This window comes from Aotus nancymaae, unplaced genomic scaffold, assembly GCF_030222135.1.
Source record: "Aotus nancymaae isolate 86718 unplaced genomic scaffold, 86718_ANA_hifiasm-v0.15.2.pri h1tg000048l, whole genome shotgun sequence".
NCBI lineage: Eukaryota > Metazoa > Chordata > Mammalia > Primates > Aotidae > Aotus > Aotus nancymaae.
The window spans coordinates 2,146,336-2,160,929 of NW_026988462.1; the positions used below are offsets into that span (position 1 = coordinate 2,146,336).

The 14,594-nt window shown below is 41.2% G+C and overlaps 1 protein-coding gene across 29 annotated transcripts in view; it reads left to right on the top strand.

Moving 5' to 3' along the window:
* DOCK9 (dedicator of cytokinesis 9) overlaps positions 1-14,594 on the top strand; it is a 303,837-nt gene that overhangs the window by 236,375 nt on the left and 52,868 nt on the right. For 16 of the 29 annotated variants that reach the window (XM_064362199.1, XM_064362208.1, XM_064362196.1 and 13 more), the window contains 5 exons: positions 939-1,072; positions 3,082-3,196; positions 6,743-6,809; positions 8,553-8,600; positions 11,120-11,256. In XM_064362199.1, coding sequence (XP_064218269.1) covers positions 939-1,072; positions 3,082-3,196; positions 6,743-6,809; positions 8,553-8,600; positions 11,120-11,256 — 501 coding nt within the window. Of the gene's footprint in view, positions 1-938; positions 1,073-3,081; positions 3,197-6,742; positions 6,810-8,552; positions 8,601-11,119; positions 11,257-11,798; positions 11,843-14,594 lie in introns of all 29 variants that reach the window. The other 13 variants (XM_064362204.1, XM_064362212.1, XM_064362192.1 and 10 more) reach the window with 2 other exon arrangements.

Genomic DNA, 14,594 nt, shown 5'->3' on the forward strand with positions numbered 1-14,594 from the left:
CATGGACATCACAAATTTTATTTCCAAGTTAGATTTCCTTTCTTCTCATAGTTGTGTATAGCAGAGATTCCCATATATTTCTCGTTCACAGCACCCTTAGTGTCACTTTTTTTTCATGGCATCCCTAGGCCAAAAGACACACCCAACAGTTCTGTTTATTAGGTACTTAGGACCAAATAACATAATAAGTACTTATATTCTAACAATTTAGTAGGTACTCAAAAGAAATAATATGGATCAGTTTAAAGAAAAAAAATTTAGTTTCATTTTTAATAACCACAACTAACCATGAATGGGTGGTGTGCACCTGCTGGACACAGCTTCTCAGCCTTTGGGTCAGATGGGCCAGCACCATTCGCATTTCCTGTCCCACACCGATTACTTGCCTTTTATCGTAGCAGCCCCCCAAATACACAGCTCCACAAATTTATCTTTAAAAGGAGCATAGCACAATCTGCTGCTGAAACAGCAGCTTCTGGCCAAGGTCACATATCACTGTGTTCTTGAGCATTTTAAATGCCCCATGACATCCCTCAGAGTTTGGTAAGCACCTCAGTCTTTATTATCAGTTTGAATACTACAAGTTGTTGTGTGGTTTAATTTTGTGATTTGATAGTTAGGTGGATTTATCTTTTAATTTTTTTTAAGTCTTTGTTCCATCATATTTTGAAACAGGTGTGTGCTTTTAGTCTTAGCAATCAAAGGTGGTTTCTAATAAGTGAATTGATATTTACATCTGAATGTTTCAGACTAGTTTCTTTTTATCTCATTGTTTGTGATCTGGTTCTTTAAAAGTGAAGTAATGGAATGCAACTCTTGAGCCAACTTTTTAACAGAAAAAATAAGTTCAATAAAAGCAATTTCCCTTAAAGTTCAATACTCATCTTTATTTTGTTCCATCTTAATAAAACTTTATTCTTGACTTGATTTCCATTTAGCTTCTCCATATACGACCTCAACTCCAAACATCAACAGCGTGAGAAATGCTGATTCGAGAGGATCTCTCATAAGCACAGATTCGGGTAACAGCCTTCCAGAGAGGAATAGTGAGAAGAGCAATTCCCTGGATAAGGTAATTGCTTTTCATCCAACACAAGTGTTTCTTATGATCAATGAATTTAGCCCAAAGTAAACATACTTCATGTTCTAGTGCCTTTTAATTGTTACCTTCTGTTTTTTTCTAAACCACCCAGCTGACCTGAGAGCTTTATCTAAGTCTGGGGCCTATTCCTTGAAATGGTCTGATTCCTGTTTCCAGGACCTTATATCCTAGACAGGGTTTGCAGTGGAGCATCTTGAATGAATGGCTCTGGTGGGCTAGACAGGGAGCAACTCAAAATGCTGTCCATTTCAATTCCCTGTAGTCTTTCTACCAGAGACACTGTCACCAACACAGCTGTCCACCCACAAGGATGTCAGGTCTGAAGCCAGCTCCAGAGATTAACTGATCATGTTGGTGATTCAGGGATAAGAAATCACTCTATTCACACAGCACCCACCCACAACACAACACTTCCTCCTCAAATTTAGCCTTTTTTCTTGAAACTACTAAACACTCAGACCATTTGGAACTTTGTAGGAACGGATAAAGCTTTGGTTTAAACCTGGAGCCATGGTAGATTTGTATGACTGTGGGCGCAGATTTCCTAAGTTACTTCAAGTTACAGGCAAGCGCCCATTCCAATAAACAGCTGAGCCATTTAGGGATTTATCCCCAGCAGATATCCTTCCTCAGCAGCAGGTTGCAATCTTGTCATGCATCTGTGGCTGGCATTGACATGGTTATCATTACCTGTGGTTCTGTTGAGGTGTGAGCAGCTCTGTGTGGGTGTGTCATGACATACTGAACTTTTCCCTTGACCCCAACGTGCCTTCATGCGTAGAGGGAGAAGCTGCTCCGAAGGCACTCTGCTTGTGTCATACGCAGTGCTGGAGAGGAGGAGGAGTGCTGCCAGTCAGCCAGGAAAAACCGGGTCACTGTGGATTTTTCCCTTCTAACGGTTCCACCTTTGCCAGAGGAGACAATGCACGCTGCGCCCTCCCTCCCGCTCCCGGAAGTACTGAGTTCTCCAGTGGCTCTAATCAAGCGGGCAGGCGAGAGGAGGCATCCATACCAGTTTCGCCACTAGTAGCCCCTGTATTTCTTCTGTAAATAAAAAGATTTACATATTTTATTCATCAAGCCTGTTTATTTTATATATATGTACATGCATAATTTTTTTCAATTGGCCACCAGCACCTTGAATCAAACATCTTTTTTTCACTGTTCTTCTTGTTTTGATATTTGGCAAAAAATAAAAATAAAAAAAATTATTTGAATGGAAATTCACCTGGGAGAGTTTTTAAATCTCCTGCATTTGCAATCACATGATGAGAATCTTGTTCTGCTTTTTTTCTAGGAGGAACTGCTGCCTAGTGGCAAAATTGTCCTCTCGTTTGCCCCAAGATTTTTGACGTTTGTAGTGTTGAGCTAAGCTGATGAGAGTGACCTCATCAGTTTAGGGCCTTTGGCGATGCTGTGCTGACGTGTCCCTGGTTGTCCCCATCAGGCACCTGCCTGTTGTGTTCCCTGAGCAGTGGCCACAGCACACCCCATGATGCACCCTGGATGACGGTGCCTGGGCTCCAGGCTTTGGGGTGCTTTGGGCACAGCAGCACCACAGGCACTTGCTGTTTCAGCCACCGCCGTTGTCCTCAGGAGGTGGCTGGTTGTGTGGTGTCTTCTGAGTCATGGTTCCTGTTCTTGATCCTAGCACACATACTTTCTTGCATGAGGTTTCAATATACTGGCATCTCAGCAGGTTTTACTTGGCATAGCTAAAGCTGTGAAAGGTCTGTGCCTTCTGCTTGTCCCTTAGGAGAGTGTGCTGAGGAGACAAGTGAGGGCTTCTGCGGACAGCGTTTGAGTGTATTATATTTGGGTGAAGGGGTGCCTGTGGTTTAATTGTCAACAAGTTACTTGCACCTTCCAATGTGTATGATCTGACTCAGTTCTAAGAATCTTTCTCTTCCAAGGGAGAAAAGGGAAACACATTTTCCTCCCATAATTAAGTAGAAAAATCACCTATATTTTCTTTTTAGCACCAACAAAGTAGCACATTGGGAAATTCTGTGGTTCGCTGTGACAAACTTGACCAGTCTGAGATTAAGAGCCTACTGATGTGTTTCCTCTACATCTTAAAGAGCATGTCTGATGGTAGGTTAAAATATGAGATTTCTGTTTTGCTTGTTTCAGTATTTGGTTAGTTTGTTTTTAACTTATAATAAGTTGAAATGATACAAAGATTTCAAAGGATTTTCTTCCTCATTTGAAAGGCATATTCATTGACTAAATTTAGTAGAAATAAGAGCCTTATCGTGGGAAAATCATGTCCTTAATTATTTTTATTCAGAAAATAAGTTCTAAAATGTGGATGGGCCTATTTCTGAAATTTATATTAAACTGGGACCTACCATCTTAACTAAAGGAGATAGAAGGACATATATAAAATAGCTTTTGACTTTAAAAAAAAATTGTAGGCCGGGCACAGTGGCTCACGCCTGTAATCTCAGCACTTTGGGAGGCTGAGGAGGGCAGATCACCTAGGTCAGAAGTTCAAAACCAGCCTGGCAAACCCAGTGAAACCCTGTCTCTACTAAAAATACAAAAATTAGCCAGGCATGGTGGCACACGCCTATAGTCCCAGCTACTCAGGAGGCTGAGGAAGAATTGCTTGAACCAGGGAGGTGGAGGTTGCAGTAAGCCGAGATTATGCCATTGTACTCCAGACTGGGCAACAAGAGCAAGACTCCATCATGAAAAAAATGTGTTTTTTTTTGTCCAAACAGACTTACTGGCAACTTGCGTAAGTGTGTTTGTCAGTCTCTGGAATCAGAATATATGTTGTAGGGGGACCTAAGCATTCCTTCCATTTAGAGTGTGTATGATATTCCTGGCTCAAACTGGAAGGGAGAGATGTTATTTTCGTTTTCTAATGGAAATGGTGGTATCATCGTAGATTATGTTTCTGTTTAAGGGTTTGACAACCACATTTTAAAATAAGAATGAGCAGAACTATGAATGCTCTATCTGGACCACATAAGGCTTGCAAATGTGTATGACAGGACAGTTTCAACTCGGTTAGCTCATCTGTGTATCTGGCTGTGTAATATAAACAATCCCATTATACAATGTCACAGTTCTTATCCTTGGCAAAAATCTTATTTTTTCTACAACGAATTAAAAGGTATGCTGTGAACTTCATTAAGGTGATTGAATTAAGATGAACTCTCTTGAAAACAAAGTGTCATTTGTTGAGAACCTGAAGGCCTCTTGTGCTGCTTATATCTGGGGGCAGGAGGTGTGCACTAAACATCCAGTGGAAGATATTTCTGCCTGAAAATAGAATTTCTTTTATATCAAGCTTCTATTTCAGCAACATTAGTAGCCTGACTTTTTTTTCCCCTGACCCAAGCCAAGGTACAGCCTGACTTTTTAGCTCAGATGGTAGAAAAAACCTGCTTGCCCTTAAAATAGTTAAAGACTGGGTAAGTCATTCTTCTGTTGATTTGTTACTTTAAAATGCTGTTTTTTTAAAAAAGAACAGATGAGCAAGACATTCCCTGAATGATGACCAAATCCACTAGCACAGGGCACTTAGTCTGATATTTGGGTTTATAAAGTTGAAATTCTTCCCATTTAAGTCAAAAGTTCTAAACTTTGCTTCATGATGATAATGAATTTTAGCCAGCACTAGAATCCTGTTTTTCCTTTGTTTAAAGTTTTCTTTAAAATAGTTTAAATTTCAAATACTGAATATGATCTATAATAAGAATAGAACTGCTTTTTAAAGACAAATATACAAGAACATTTGAATTCAAGTGAAAGTTATTCTTTAAAGTCAAACATATTTTTAAAATGAAACCGCTTCTTTAAAACGATTTTAGAATATATTTCTTCTCAATTTTCTTCAAGTTATCGTTTTCCCTTTATAATTAGAATTTGTTCTATGTGCAGCCCATTTAAGAAATCTTCTCCAACCCCCAGGGTCATGAAGATATTCTCATATTTTCTTTGAAAGCAGTGTTATTTGTATTTTCACATTTAACTCTAAAAATCTAGCTACAATTGGCTTTTGTGTGTCATATGGGTTAGGGAGAGAAATTGCCTCCAGAGATAGTTACCACATAGACAACCAAAATAGGTTGTGTAACTCTGTAGCTACTCTTTCATTTATTCCACATTTAATGAACACTTTCTACATGCTGGGCCCTTCCTCGAGGTCCTTCTTGTGCTATTTCCCTCTCCACAGAGCTTATCTTTGTCTTCCCACTCTCCGCAACCAGTAGCCAGGGCCCAGAGCAAGGAATGGCAGCGTCAGTGCCCATGCTGCTGGCCCCTCTGTCTGGTGTGTGCTGAGGGTGACCACAGAGGCCTGCAGGGTGATCCTACCAGGCTCTCCAGCACACACTGAGCTCCCTGGGGGCTCACCCTACCCTGATGGCCAGCCTCAAGTAGCCAGAGTCTGTTCCTCCGGAATCTAAACTCAAAACCCCTAAAGATGGAAGCCCCTGGCCCACTCTTGTTACTGGTCTAATAGGCCAAGCGGCCTTTAGAATCAGATGCATGCAATTTAAATTCCCACTCAACCATGATTCTTCAGACTGGTAAATGGGAGAATTGCTTAACTTCTCTGAGCCTCCGTTAGCTCATCTGTAAATGAGGACTTTCTTCTGCCTCAGATATAGTGAGGATTAGATGGCACAATCTATGTGAAATTGTGAGAGTACCTAGTACAGTGCCTGGCATATAACAGATTCTCAGTCTATATCTCATGTCATTCCTGCCTGTCATTGTTCTTGACAAGTGTTGAGTGAAAGCCTGTGGCCATGCATCTTGAGGAGCCATCAGCATCCCCACAGCAACTCTCTCTTCTCATCTCAGGCCCCAAAGACTCTGGCTTTTTCCTAAGAGAAATATCTACCTATTTCTCAACCTCAGTGTAAAATATACGGATGCAAAAAAGTTTAGTTATCAAATGATAGCACTCAAATGACAGTAATACTCAACTGTTCACGGTACATACAGGAGTTTAAATGCACATGCCATTTGGTACAGCTATTTCGCTTCAGAGAACTTATCCTGTAGGTATAGTTAGACATGCATGCAAAGACCCACAGAAAAGGATGTTCACCGAAACATAATTATAATAGCAAAAAGTTCCGTGGGGAGAACAGTAATTATCTATCAGTAGGAGACTAACTCAATTATGGTCTGTCCACGCAAAGGAATATCATGCAGCTTGGAAAAGCTTGAGATAGATCCAAGCTGTATTGTTCAGTTAAAAGTCAAAGAGCAAAATTATGTGTGTAATATGCAAAGATTTTCAACAAATTCCCTTTTGGGAAGAGATCCTGTAGTAGGAGACAAGAGAGCCCAGCTTTAGGTTATATGTCCACATGTATTCTTTGAATTTTCTAGTCTATTTAAGAGCATGCTACATTAAGTTAAATGAACATTGTGCTAGAACATAGCACTAGATGAGGTATGATGGAATTAAAGTTCAGATGTTCAAATGCAGCATCTTGAAGTTGAATAGGCCTCAGGTGTGTGATATCCAGTTTAGAGTGGTCAGCTGTAAAAGAGGGCAGGGGAAGGGCTTGGAGGCCTATCCTCCAAGGTCTCTTCCCATCTTCACAACAGGTGATTCTCCATAATGTATATGATATGTATTGTGATTCTAAGTAAATGTTTATTTTCTAGATGCTTTGTTTACATATTGGAACAAGGCTTCAACATCTGAACTTATGGATTTTTTTACAATATCTGAGTAAGTAGCTTTCTCTTTGCTCATTGCCTCTTGATTTTTTCTGGATCATTAAGAGGCGTGAAGAATACTATGCAGTTGAACCAGGAAAGTAGTGTCTGTCCACATCCTCACTTACTCCTTAAGCCCTTTCTCATGGACCTGGCCCTAAAACATATTTTCAGAACTTATGTTTTAGGGCCAGGTGATGAGTGGTCACCCTCAAAGTATTACAGAGATGTGCTTGTTTTACATGAGGGGTGTGTGTATGTGTATAACTGCTTATGTGTATAAGCCATCTTAATAAAATAACACAAAATTTATTAGCTGAATTGGGTAGATACTGCTTTTCCAAGTTGAGCCTAACTTAAGCTGATGAAGAAACTGGGTCAGAAAAATTGCTATAATTTTAAAATATAAGAAATAAAAGTGAAATCTTACGTAGCATCTTTATTATCTCATTTTGGCTCATCAATGTAAGTTTCTGATTTCCTTTAAGCTCTTTACTTTTAGAAACATAAATCTACGATCGCTTATCCAAAACTCCTGGAGCCAGATGATTTTCCAAGTTCAGAACTTTTTGGATTTCTGAAAAATGTACACATAGACTGTATCCCATAACATCCCAGCAGCATCTCTCTACAGTTAAAAAAATATTTCTGCAGTACTGTTATTGTACATAATAATTGGATAAATTATAACTATAAGTAGCTTTATGACTATTATTTTGGGTCATACTTTGGTGCCAAATGTATTTGCATGAACTCAGGAGGAAGCTGGTTTTCAGATCTTCACGTGTGTTGGAACTACAGGTGAGAGACCGTGGGCCTGACCCTCGGAGGACACTTGGATCATAGTCTTGGATCATAGTCTCCTGACCTCTGCTGAGTTAAAGGCAGGAGTTATGTGGTGAAACGAGATTCAACACCAGAGGCGCTCACCAGACATTGTTTCAACTACCTCATTAAATACATGATTTTCTAAAAACATCAGTGTTGTTAGATAGATTTTTAAAAATATATCTTGGTGTGTATGGGGTCCAGTCCATATACTTGAGCCAAAATAGAGAGCTCCTTATATAGTTGTGAATGAGGATGAATAAGTAACTTGGAACAGTGTGTGTGGTCGTCAGCATGCTTTCTCAGGCACACGGCCGTGGAGTGAATCCCTACTCCTGAGTCGATGGACAGTCCTGTCAGTCATGGGCCTCTGAGCTGTGATGCTTTAACCACGGCACCGATAGCTACCCAAAATGGGGCTTCCCTCACAGGTTAATACATTTCCCTGGATGTGAAGGGACTTTTCAGAGGACTCCCGAAAACCATTCTGAATGAATGAGGATGTGACATACTTTGGTGCCAGACATAGTGTTTGTTGAATTTGTTTTTGTTTTTTTTGAGACGGAGTTTCGCTCTTGTTACCCAGGCTGGAGTGCAATGGCGCGATCTCAGCTCGCCGCAACCTCCGCCTCCTGGGTTCAGGCAATTCTGCCTCAGCCTCCCGAGTAGCTGGGATTACAGGCACATGCCACCGTGCCCAGCTAATTTTTTGTATTTTTCTTTTAGTAGAGACGGGGTTTCACCATGTTGCCCAGGTTGGTCTCGATTTCTTGACCTCGTGACCACCCGCCTCGGCTTCCCAAAGTGCTGGGATTACAGGCGTGAGCCACCGCGCCCGGCCTGAATTTGTTATTGTTAATGGATAAATAACGTCTTAAAAATAATTTTCTCTTCACATTTCCCTAATAATTTTTCGTCTTGCCTGCAGAGTCTGCTTGCACCAGTTCCAGTACATGGGGAAGCGATACATAGCCAGGTACTGTGGGGCGTTTTCATTTGAAACGTGTTGTTTTCTGTGTTACCTGGCTCTGTGTCATCATGGCGGTTGGTGGTTGGGATTCACGGAAGTGGCCGTGAGGACCGATGGCAAGCGCTTGGATTACCACCACGGAGCCCAGCAGCATCTTTGGTCGGCATTCCTCCAGGCTTCCTGTCTCATTTCATCTCACGCATGTCTCTTGGAAAGTGTTCCTTTAGTGGACTGTGGCTACCCTTCCATCCTGTTGTCCAGACTCTTCCTCATGCTCTGTTCTGTCTCCTTCCCAGCTTCTTCTCCCCAGTTCTTCTTCCTATGTTCCTTCCTCAATGATTTCTCTTCCTGTGTTTGACTTTCCAAGGTCACTTTGACTGTTCCTCCTCCCAACTACAAAGATACTAAAATCTCACCTAACCACTCTTCTCTCTTAATGAAAGCATGTTTTCAGTCCATCTCAAATTTGTGTGGGCTTCCACAAACCTTCTCTGCAATGGAGCCTTTGCTCTTCTTACTCTTGACTGGTTGATAAGCACTCTTGGTTCTTGGCTAAGACTCCCTGGTGAGAAGCGTCACTCTGCTTTGCTCCCAGAACCAGCCACCTAGAAACTCCTTGTGGCTGTGTAGCTGGACACGCCTTCTTTGGCGTCTCTTCACAGCACCTCTTGTCCTTACCAAGCTCTCTTCCTCCTGCCTCATTGCCATTCGGAATGTCTGTCTGTTTTTTTTCTTGTATTGTGAGCCATTCTTTGTTAGTGTGTTAGTGGGGTCTTGGTCTAAGTATTATATTTTTTTTTTACTGTTGTTTTTAACAGCTTTATTATAAGTAAACATGTTTTAAGAAAAACTTAAAAATTTAGTTGCAATTGAGGTTTGTTTCTCTATATATTGATAATTTTGTCTTACAGCAATGAAATAGGCCAGAGATTTTTAGTAGACTTTCTCTTTCAATGTGAAGATTTTCTTTTTATGTTAACGTTGTTCTTTTCTGGGGATATTTAAGAAATTTTCAGAATTACATTTTATGTTAAGAAGTAAAGGTGTATGTTTTCTTTTTAAAAGAAACAAATTTAGAATTTTTGTGCTTTCCTCCTATTGATATTTTCTATTTTTCATTGAAATGTGGTAGCCCTTAAAGTTCTCTAATCTTAACTGTCTTATTTTTATCACAACAATAATTTTATATTTGCGTTTTGGAGTACTAAATGCAAGTATATACAGGGTGTCCTTATGCCAACAACATCTCCTACATTGACTTATATTCTCCTTGACTTTGTCCCATGAAGATGGGCAAACAGTAAATTCTGTAACAGAAAGCCACTGTGCTAGGCTAGCTTCATTTCTGCAGTGACACCTACATCACAAGATGCCATTTGGAGAATATTGTGCCAAGTAGAATAAAATGCCTCACAGCTTAAAACGGTGAATGTGGGAAGCTGAAGATTTCTGTCCCAACAAAACATTTTAGAATCGGGTTTTGTAAAATGGTTAACTTATTTTTTTCCAGTGGATATAAATTTAACTACTTAAAAGAAAATCTTCCTATTTCATAAGCACCCTGTATATATTTGCATATAAAAGTGTGGACTGCCTTAAAAATAGATGGGCCAAGGAAAACGGGAGTGGAGATGGTGTGACTTTGCTCCATGCACTGTGGAAAGATATGCTCTGCTCTATACAAAAATTGCCATGGGTCTCTGCTGCATGTGAATCAGATCCTGAACTAGACTGTGAACTTTGTACATGTTTGCCATCCATGGTGGTCCAGTTCGATGAACACTGTGCCTTCTTATTGTCACTTTGAAGTCACCCAGCAGCATGCGGTTGATGGTAGTCCATGCATGTCCCTGTTCTTCTACACACAATAACACAGTGAGGGGGACGGTTGGCTCTGGGACAGGGGACAGGTGTCATTGCAGCCCTGGTCTCATTTTCATCTGCTCTGGTGATGGTACACAGCAGGAAGTTAGCTGTTTGATTGCTAACCCAAATCACTCTTCTGTTTTCTCCACTTGACTGCTGACAAGTTTAACAAAGTGTGTGGCTCTTCTCCTTCCTGCTTGGGTAAGAATAAAGGTGTTAAAACTTATATAATCCCCTCCATTGCATGTTTGTTCTCTGTGTCTTCCAATGCATTTTTTAATTAAAAAAATACATGTCTTTAGCTCTTTCAGAACATATATAATCCAAAAAGATTAGTGACATTTTGTCAGTTGTCAGAACACTAACCATTAGCACTGCATTGGAGCGATGCTCACTTTTTTCAAAGTAGCATCTCTAAAGTACTTCCTAAAAATGAAAAGGTCCCTGCTTTGGCCTGATTTTTGCTTCTGGGTCATCAGGTGCTTTGCCGTGAAGTTTGTAGGAGCTGCCACCTGTCTGTGTCTCTGGCTGCTCCACCGCGCTCGGTCAGCGCATGGCCATCTCCCTCGTGCCATGTCCTGGCTTCACTAACGCTCCCCTTCTCGCTGCGGTGTAACACGTCTAACTTTTGCTTCTATCCCATTTCACTCATGTTGCAGGAACCAGGAGGGGTTGGGATCCATAGTTCATGATCGAAAATCTCAGACATTGCCTGTTTCCCGTAACAGAACAGGAATGATGCATGCCAGATTGCAGCAGCTGGGCAGCCTGGATAACTCTCTCACTTTTAACCACAGTAAGTCCCATGACGCCATCGTAACAGCCAGCCATCTCTGTGCCATCTCAGAGGGGAGAGCCCCAGGCCACACCTACCACATCACCAACTTGATTTTTCTTCCAGCTCAAAGCAAGTAGGATGAAGAGCTCATGGCACAGTTCCCTTCCTTGGAGGAGCGTCCTCAGCATTTGGGAGTGACACAATGTGGAACACGCTCAACTACAGCACTAAAGTGCCTCACCCTTTGCCCAATCCCAAAACAAAACTTGGCCAGGTCCATAGCCAGCCATTCTCCAGTATTCTAAACATAATGTTTGGGTTCATCACCTAGAACCAACTTAAAGTTGGTCTTCCCCTGCAACTCCTGAGAACATTCGGGATGGATTTCTTTCACCCTTCCTGATCCTGTGCATGTAATTGATCAAGCGTCCACATTCTGACATTCCAACTCTGAATGAATGTTAATCCTTACACTGCTGTGAAAACATAAAGCCCATGAATCAATTTGTGAGAGTGTGGAAAAGCGTCCAATAACAAAGTGACTTTTTCTGTGTTTTCAGTGTGAGAAAGATATCAAGTGTGCTTGGAATTTCTGTAGACAATGGTAAGATTTAATCAGGTTGAAGTCTGCTTATGAGGCCGCTTCACTTGCAAGCCAAGACCTTTTTGTTCATCTTGCCTTCCTAACTTTGGGGCTTTCTAACTTCACAGTAGAGAGTCTGCCAACACAGGGGAGCATAATTTTAATTTCCTTTTGTCAATCAGCAGAGGGGACAAGGCATTGTGTGCTGTTTCTAGTAATTTAAGTGTCTTCTTAAGGGGTTCTCAAAGCAGAACACCTGAAAGATAGCAACCATGCAGCACAGGAAAACTTATTGAGATCATTTATAATAAATCCCATTTCTGCTAGCATTGTGTTCTCCAAATTGTTCTATCTCTTCTCCAAGCATGACACAGCTAGTTATTGTTTTATCTAAACAATTATTTGTTCTCATTCCAAGGGCTGTCTTTAATACATGGTTATTAATATCCTCCCATCATGTCTAGTAATAAATTCCATTCATTGTGATTTTCACATCTCTTTTTTAAATGCAGGCCAAGAGTAAAGGCAATGTTCCCAATGCATCGTATTAATTATAGTTCAAAGTAAGACACCTGAGGAATCAAAACAAAGCAGCTTCCCATACCTCTACCCCATCAAGGTTAAATGTTATGAAGATTGGCTGGGCACCGTGGCTCATGCTTGTAATCCCAACACTTTGGGAGGCCAAGGCAGGTGGATCACTTGAGATCAGGAGTTCGAGACCAGTCTGACCAACATGGTGAAACCCCATCTCTACTAACAATACAAAAATTAGTTGGGTGTATTGGCGCATACATGTAATCCCAGCTATTGGGGAGGCTGAGACGTGAGAATCACTTGAACCTGGGAGACTGAGGTTGCAGTGAGCCAATACTGTGCCACTACACTCCAGCCTAGGTGACAGAGCAAGACCCTGTCTTAAAAAAATAGAAAAATAAGAAATGTTATGAGGGTAGTCTCTCTTGATAAAATCCCAGGCTTAATTTAGATAATGTCAGTCTGCCACATGCTGAGTTGGTAGCCATAAAATGCTAGTTCTGAGTTCTACACTTAGCTATAGAATGTAAATTTAGTGACACCTTTAAGGCTACAGGATTTGATTTTTTAACATCTTTTCTGTTGGGGCTTTGACTAGCTCTGCAGAAAAGGGGTTAAAACAAACAAAACCGGCTAGGCGTGGTGGCTTATGCCTGTAATCCCAGCACTTTGGGAAGCTGAGGCAGGCTGATTACCTGAGGTTGCGAGTTTGAGACCAGCCTGACCAACGTGGAGAAACTGTGTCTCTACTAAAAATAGAAAATTAGCTGGGCATGGTGGTGCATGCCTGTAGTTTCAGCTACTCGGGAGGCTGAGGCAGGAAAATCGCTTGCACCCCGGAGGCTGAGGTTGCGGTGAGCTGAGATTGCACCATTGCACTCCAGCCTGGGCAACAGAAGCTAAACTCCATTTCCAAAAAAAAAGAAAGAAAAAACACCAAGGTTTTTTTATTTTTATTTTTAGTTTTCCTCTGCCATTTAGCAGCAGAAATTCAGTCCTACTGATAAACAGGACCTGCTGGACCTCCTTTGCCCAGATACTTTCTATAACACAGAGGCTAACTCACTATTGGTTAAAATAAACGCTTAAACCTTGAAGCACTTTAAAACAAATTCTAAGTACACCAGGACTCCACCTCCAAAGATAATCATTTAGGAAACACAGAAAACAAACAAAAATTAAATGAATGGTCCACATGTGAATAAATAACCTTAATCCACTTGGATATGCAGCAGCTCTTCCCACTGCAAATGGGTTTTGTGGTGGTAACTCGAACTGGAAGAGAGAGACAGCTGGCCTGGTGCTGCTGCTGCTGCCAAAAGCCATCTTGTTAACATAGTTTATTCCCATTCTGCCTTCCTGCTACCCACAGAGCCCTGTCCTGCCTCCCTCCGCTTTTGTCAGTTTTCAGTGGCACACTGTCCTCAGTCACATTTCTCCTGCTTTGCCAGTAAACAGCATGTAGCAGACTCTTCTAGCCCTCGCCAGCGTTCCTACAATTCCTGCTTATTCCATATTGGTTCTGTTATCTCCTAAGTTGTTGCATGTCCTAGAACTCAGCCTTGTTTTACATCTCCAATTCTCATTATGAGTTTGAGTGGCTTCATCTTTTCCCTCTGCTAGCTCTTTGAGCTCCAAATCATCAACTCAGACAAAAACCACAGAGAAGGGAGTGCATATTGTATGTACGTGAACATGTATATGTGTGTATATATATATGTACATGTTTGTTTACATCTGTACCTGGGTATTTTTTGGAAATTTTATGGCCATGTATGTCTTTTTTTAAAAAATCCCGTTTAACAACAAATACAATACCTTCTGTTGGGCCAACCAATATGACATAGCTCCAATATGTGTGAATGTTGCCAGGGATCCCCAGGAGTCCAAAATGAATTTATTTCAGAAGAGAATAGAAATAGGAAGAGTCCCTGTACATCTGCATTATTCATTTCCTCTTTTCTGTAGAGTAGGAAAGGCTTTGTCAGAACTCAGCTTGACCAGCAGGGGGCAGCAGAAGCCCACAGGAAACAGAATCCTTTGTAGGTCTGCGCCCATCACCACTGGTAACAGGATGTGGAAGAAGGCACCACACACACTGCACTTGGAACTGGGGGAAAACCTGTCTTTACTCTTTGATTTTGGTAGGAAATAAAATAGCAAATCCCCATGCCCAATCCCATGATGGCCAAGTCATCTTAGCTATTTGAAAAACACCCTTAAAGGACAGGTTTGC